Source organism: Cynoglossus semilaevis, chromosome 3 (genome assembly GCF_000523025.1).
Source record: "Cynoglossus semilaevis isolate Cse_v1.0 chromosome 3, Cse_v1.0, whole genome shotgun sequence".
In the NCBI taxonomy this organism is placed as follows: Eukaryota; Metazoa; Chordata; class Actinopteri; order Pleuronectiformes; family Cynoglossidae; genus Cynoglossus; species Cynoglossus semilaevis.
This window is the reverse complement of record NC_024309.1, coordinates 12,332,400-12,339,072: the sequence shown is the minus strand read 5'-3', so window position 1 is coordinate 12,339,072 and position 6,673 is coordinate 12,332,400. Positions and strand designations below refer to the sequence as shown.

General features: G+C 41.2%; 1 protein-coding gene across 5 annotated transcripts in view; it reads right to left on the bottom strand.

The window, feature by feature from the left end:
- Window positions 1–145: 145 nt before the first annotated feature.
- Window positions 146–6,673, bottom strand: part of med1l (mediator complex subunit 1-like) — a 27,397-nt gene continuing 20,869 nt past the window's right edge. For 3 of the 5 annotated variants that reach the window (XM_008308168.3, XM_008308167.3, XM_008308166.3), the window contains exons 3-17: window positions 6,577–6,652; window positions 6,433–6,487; window positions 5,859–5,985; window positions 5,751–5,779; window positions 5,582–5,653; window positions 5,425–5,499; window positions 5,138–5,214; window positions 5,000–5,050; window positions 4,779–4,899; window positions 4,540–4,664; window positions 4,332–4,450; window positions 3,779–3,977; window positions 3,591–3,680; window positions 3,324–3,426; window positions 149–2,163 (exon numbers count right to left, since the gene is read on the bottom strand). In XM_008308168.3, coding sequence (XP_008306390.1) covers window positions 1,851–2,163; window positions 3,324–3,426; window positions 3,591–3,680; window positions 3,779–3,977; window positions 4,332–4,450; window positions 4,540–4,664; window positions 4,779–4,899; window positions 5,000–5,050; window positions 5,138–5,214; window positions 5,425–5,499; window positions 5,582–5,653; window positions 5,751–5,779; window positions 5,859–5,985; window positions 6,433–6,487; window positions 6,577–6,652 — 1,632 coding nt within the window. In that variant the 3' untranslated portion in view covers window positions 149–1,850. Of the gene's footprint in view, window positions 2,164–3,323; window positions 3,427–3,590; window positions 3,681–3,778; window positions 3,978–4,331; window positions 4,451–4,539; window positions 4,665–4,778; window positions 4,900–4,999; window positions 5,051–5,137; window positions 5,215–5,424; window positions 5,500–5,581; window positions 5,654–5,750; window positions 5,780–5,858; window positions 5,986–6,432; window positions 6,488–6,576; window positions 6,653–6,673 lie in introns of all 5 variants that reach the window. The other 2 variants (XM_017031523.2, XM_008308165.3) reach the window with 2 other exon arrangements.

Here is a 6,673-nt window from a genome sequence, read left to right as displayed (position 1 = left end):
CGGCTGAATATTGGCATATTATGTATCATCTGTAAGAATTGTTATCAGTTTTTCCTCCGATAATGAAAACCTGATAATGCAGTGCCTGGGTTTTGCCAAATGACGTGCGCCCTAAAAATAGTTTTGGGGATAAACGGCTGTATAATAAAGTGAAAGGCACTAGATGGCAGCATTGCAGCTCATTTAATTAATCTCTGTAATAATTATGGAACAAAAACAAGTGATGTAATGAACCAATGTACGTGAAAAAGGTGAAAGTTAACATCTGCTCTTAAAGAATCACTTAGTTGCTAAGTGGCTCTTGTAGAAGAAAACTAATAAAGTGGGCTGGGACCATACAGTCCAGTCGGACCACACTTGTCGGACTATTTCTCTATAATAAGCCCTTAAATAGGTAATTGGATATCTATGACCAAACGCTGGACAAAAGCAGTTGTCAGCTGTTGACAGTTAATATTCTAAAATACAGTCCTGTTGCAGCAGGTTCACACAGACATATGGAAAGTTATATTTAAATTATGACTTTATGGCGTGATGACGGCAAACTCTGGCTCGTCTGAATTAAACGGCAAAGATTTAATGATATACACTCCGCTGGTATTTGCGCTATATTGGTCGCCACCTTGGCAGCAGCCCAGGAAAAGCAAAAGTGTGCAGAGGGGTGTCCAGAAGATTTGTAATTGCAGAGTTTCCATTTCACAGAGGTATTCAGGTCCCTTCACGGCAAATGTCATCTCATTATTGTGAAAAAAGTTTATGAAGCGGAAGGAAACTCTGTTGACCTGCACCGAGGAGTGGGAAGAATAATTTGAGGTTCTGGTAAATGTGGCCGACACACATTATTAAGAGAAAACTTGGCTGGATGACAACCAGTCCATGTAAAAACTGTTGGCAACAAGGTTTGGACTCCGCAGCTGCCTGTTTATGTCCTCTTTGTAGACAGAATGTTTAGATACAGGTAGTAAGAAGCACAGGCTGTTAGCTTTGGGGTTAGGAAAATATCTTCCTCTTTGCAGACGATCTGTTGGTAACATTCAATAAAAGGACTTTCTAAACAGTGGTGGTCTTGAAGCCAAGTGTAGGGGTCAGAAACCCCGAGTCTGGGAACATTTCCAATCCTCAGAGTCTGAAAATTGAGGCGATGAAGTAACTGTTGAATGATTCTTCATGCCAATCAGGTGTAGCGAACAGGGAGCGTGATGTATAGCTACATCACACTCAACTGTCGTCCTGGACCCAAGAGTGAGACATAGACCACAAATGGATGACTGGGTCTCCTCAGCCCTGTTGCTGAATTTGGTTTAAAGACCGTTGAGGAGGCGATAATTTGGTGAAGGAGCCTCAACTGAAAGGTTGGTTTATGGCAAGAACCTTGTTGTAGATTTAAGAAACCCAGGCTTCAAACCAGTTTAGGTTTTTCTCCAAGAGTAGATCCAGTAAGAAGAGAAAGGTGTGTCAGAGTTTTTGTAATATCTTCAAACGTAGTTTTGTTCTCTGTAAATGTGATGATTTTTTGTTTTTATCTTCACTATAAAAAGCTCTGTTTACAATCTCTGATTAACTCACAAGGCCACAAGCTAACTGTGATCTTGGCGTTCTGAGAGAGAGGTCAAAAGCCAAACCCCAAACCCTTTCAGGCAGCCATCCCTGCTACTCTGGAATGCATAGTAAGAAAAGAAACCAAACCCGGTTGGTTACTCAGCATCTTCATAATTCACAGACGACTGCTTTTCCAGACACTGTGATAAGCTTTTTTTTTTTTTTTTTTTTTGAAGTAAACAGCATTTATTTAAATCTAAAATTAACACACATGAACACAATACACTGGCATCACAATAAGGTGTCAGGTGTTAGGTCAGCTCAGAGTTGACCATCACACACACACTCACAGGACTGGTTTTATTTTCAGGCAGAAGCTCAGCGCTGGCGACAGACATGGTGAAGCAGGCCGAGCCACCAACGGCGGAGCTGTCGTCCGTCACAGCTGCAGTCTGGGGTAAAGGCACTGTGGAGCTGTTGGTGTCCATCACAGGGGGGGTGGAGGGAGCCGGGGGCTGGTTTTCAGACTGAGTGTTGGCAGAGTGGCTTAGAGAGAGTGGGGCGGCAGTGAGCTCCCTGAGCCTGGTGTATAATGTCCTCAAGGTCACAGGGATGGACAAGTTCCTGAGTCAGAAACAAACACATCAGAGAGGACAGATCAAGGCAGACAAAAGAGGCAGGAAGTTGCAAGTTTAATTCCTTTTTCATTGTTAGTTTGACTATTTTAGACCCAGTAATCTACACTGGAAACTTTGGTGATAAAAAAAGAAATGTCAGATTACTCCACAGGTCCAACAGTACGTTAGCCATGGTATCGTCCAGTTCAACAACAGCTACAAAGTCGGTGCGTCTTTAGCTCAGATTAAATGTAACTTTGTTCTAAACATCACAAGTCAAAGTCAGCACAATGCACTCATTCTTATTCCATTATTTGGATTAGTCATAAATAAAAACCTTCATGTTGTCTCTCTGGCCGAGCAATGTACAGCGGGAACGTCGACTCAATTAATTATGATTAATCGTGACTAATCTAAAGCTACCCAGAACTTTTTTTATCTGATTAATCAGATTAAGGATTAACAGAGTTGAGTTGCAGTAGGTAAACTATGGATCTTTTAAAAAAAAGGTGAACAATAGCCACAGATTTATGTTAAAACGTACGTATGTTATGTAATAGTCTGCAGCCTTGAAAACCTCCTTAATCGTGCAGTTTCCAAGTGTTGAAAAAAGAATTAATCCTCGGAGCTTAATTTCCACCATTCAACGTTCAAACTGGCGTCTTGAGCTGCAGACACGCTGCACAACTTTCACAGTCTTTACAGATTCTACACTGTGTCCACACAGACAGAGTGGTTCAAGACTGTGAACAAACACTGGACCTGATGAGGAATCACAGACGACATGATTCGTCAGTAACTGGATCATGCTGCCTGACTGTGTCCAAATATGCTGGACTAGCTGGGACTGAGGTCTGGACCGGTCTGTCTACGTCACACACTTGGAGATTTGTGGCTTTATCCCTCACACACTCAGATTTTTTTTTTGTGCCAACCAACCAGCCATGTCGACTGTCTCCGACTAGTGCAGACAGGCGAGACTGGGAATTGTGGGTAAAATCTGGCAAAACTTCTTGTAGTCAGCTTCAGGTTGTTTGTGTTCTGTTCTGTAAATTTGTACAGCCTTGTTTTAATTTTTATTTAAAACTGTTTTAACTGCACTTTAATCCATTGATTTAAAACCTAACGTTCTGACCTGACCACTGTGGACAGACTGGTGTTACGTACTCTGTCAGGATCGTGGTGACGTACTGATCCAAGTTCACGTCTCCTGTACCTGCTCCAAACAAGCTGCAGGAGATCTGATGAGAACCTGAGACATGGACCAGCACTGTGGACACAAGTGCACTGAGTCACTGCAGACAGATGTTTATCTCATACGGCCGTAAATATAGAGTACAGATGAATATCAGATACAGAAAAAAGATGCAATAATATTAGAAGGTCAAAAATAGCAAAATCTGACAATGAAAGGTCACTTTGGTAAATACTCACAAACAGCCAGAGAATCAGCCTCAGGAGGGTTGAAGGTCACGGAGAAGCTGGTGTCCGACTCTGGCAGGACCTCAAAGTGCAGGTCACCAACTGCACCACGCGATAAGATTCATTAACAAAGACTTACATAAATAAATATGGTTTCCTGGAGTGAGGCTGTGTTTCTGGCCATGTCAGAGTGCTGGTACCTGCAGCGGTTCTGTTGGAGCTGATGCAGCTCCTCAGCAGGGTGTTAATGACACACTGATGGCGCAGCAGCTCCAGCAGAGCAGGGATGTGGGCAGGGTGTGTGAAGGGAACGCCGTCCACCGCTGCTGCCGTCTGTGCAGGTGAATCCCAGGCAGCTCCAGGGAGAACGTAACGGTGTCTCAGGTCACCAGGAAATGACTGGGGAGGAGGAGAACATATTGTAAAACTTAATTAATTTCTTCAAATGCATTATATTCAAATCTTACAATTATTTGGTGGTAATACATATAATTTATCCAGTTTTATTAATGTGCTATATATTTTCTGAAACTTAAGTAACTTTTTGCTATTTACCAAGTTTTAGTTCTTATTTTAATAAGCATTTGCAAGTGAAGCAAATTGAATAATGAACTTTTTTTTGCTTGTTATTAAACATTTAATAATTTTGACCAATCTTATCTTTAACTTTTTTTAAATTTTAGATATTTATCTTTCACATGAATTGTTTATATTTATTCTAACACAGATGAGTGGAAACATAAAACAACACACCACGGTGCAAACTATGTCCCGCTCTAAAGTCTCCTTGTGGCCATCTTCACTCAATGACCCTCTCGCTAGAAGACTGGGTAATGGCGCCCACTGCAGGTCATCTTCGGGTACTGATACATCTACGACAGAAAAGAGTACATGATAGAATGATGCCTTATATTTTATCAGACACACTGACGGCTGTATTTCTGGTTCAATGTCTCCAAACCTGTGATCAGACTCAGTTTCTTCACAAAGGACGCCTTCATCACAACAGGAGGCTGCAGTCTGAGGAGGAAACATGCCGGCAGCGCCTCGTGTTGCACCTGGTCCAGTGGCAGGGACACTGGAGAACTGCCACAGGACACAAACATGAACACCAACAGCCATTGACATTCACATTCACTGCTGGGTGAGAAAAGTGAGAGTAAACCCAGAGGAGTGAGGGATCAAACAGAAACATGTCACCCCTGAGGATCCAGCTGTGGAGGCTGAGGGATGACAGACGACATCTGTAGCTGGTGGCACACGGCGCTGGCCCACACGGTCACCTGGGCTTCCTGGATCACCGGCTTCTCGTCATGTGTTTCTTCAAACACGCAGGCGGTTTTGGAGCGTTAAAAAGCTTGAATGAATGGATTTCAGACATTTGACAAAACTCAAAGGTTGCTTCTTCAGAAAGGACTCACTGGCATCATCGTCAGGTGATGTGATGAAGAACTGAATGGTCAGAGGGCGATCTACAAGAAAATAGGACTTTTTTTACTTTAAATATTTTAAATTTATAATAAAAAAAACATAAATACCTGATGTTTTTGAACTTTTACCTTCTTTTCCAGCTATCACGAGGCCAACTCTCCCCTTGTTAATCAGGTCTTTTGTTGGTTCACAGTCTGTTGGTGGCCTAAAAAAAACAAAAAACAACTTAGAATCTTTTTACAGCTCCCCTGTCTTTTTTAAATTACAGCAAGATTTGTTTTGTTTTTTTCAGTTACAATTACATGACAACAAATAAAGCAACTTATCATAAGAGATTACACTAAAATTTGAATACATTTTAAGCAACTGTTATTGTTATTTTAGTCATTTTTATTAACACTCTTTGACTTCTCACCTTGACAGATGTGAAATTTGCTCCAAGTCCTTCCTCAGGTATTGTAGAGATTTTAAGAGTTTTAACTTAATGTCACTGAGGGGAGGTAGAAATATTAATGGCGGTTACAGGAAGGTCAACATTGTTGAAGAAAATAATGTTTGGGCCGTGTGTTTACTTGTCTCCAGGGATGTTGTACTGGGCACAGAGGCCTGCTAATTTCCTGGAGAAACCAGCAAAGTTTTTGAACCTGCGTGTGAAAATAAAAACAGCTCCATGTCCATCATTCTACGTTAAAAAAAAAAAAAACGAAAAAATCTGAATGATACACATCTTTTTGTCTTTACCTCAGTAGCTGCAGGAGTGGCTCACTGATCTGCAAAACAATTTCATTTTAAAAGCTTGCGGATAAACACAGGAATGTTGTTAAATGGTTTGTGGGAGGCAGGACTTACAGTGGGGGGGGCTCCTTGTGGGGCCAACTTTACCTCCTTCACTCCACCACAAGCCTCTAACACCACCTCCAGGTAAAACAGGTCAGCAGTGAGGTAGCATGTGGACTCAGTGACATGGAAGCCAATTCTGGAGTCAAATGAAAAGTCAACAAACAGGATGAGAAGCAAAACCACAGACGATGTATACAACACAGATGATGGCTCATTTTGAGGACTTCAAACTTTAATAGGTTTTAAACTTTGACTAAGTACACACGGGCCAGAAGGGAATTAGCTGAGTTGGCCTAGAGACAGAGAAAGGTTGAAAACATTTAATGTTATCTGGGAATGTGCCAGGTATAAAGGAAAATATTATGGAATTTATTAGGAGATTTAGAGAATGTTGTAAAAATACAAAGCATATAAAAAAAATAGAAAACAAATATAACAAATACCTAAATGCAAAACACCTTATTATGTCTGTAGGTGAGCTTAGACTTAAATAGTTTAATGTGTATATATATATATATATGGGAAAATTCAATTTGAACTGCATAACTGTCACAATAATTATAAGTAAAAGTCAAATGTTTACCCTTGTTGTTTGGCCATGATCTCAAGACGAGACAGGGTTGTATTTATGGACGGCACTGAAAAGACACAGCCTCATTTATTGGCAGGAAATGTAAAATACGTGCACTAAAGAACACAGAAAGCCCTCAGTAAGCCGAGTCCTCACCAGTAAACTCCTCCTGGAGTCTTTCCAGGGATCTAACCAGAGGCTCACAGGGAGTGGATTCATCTCTGGATCTTTCCTATTAGAGAACAAAGGGAAA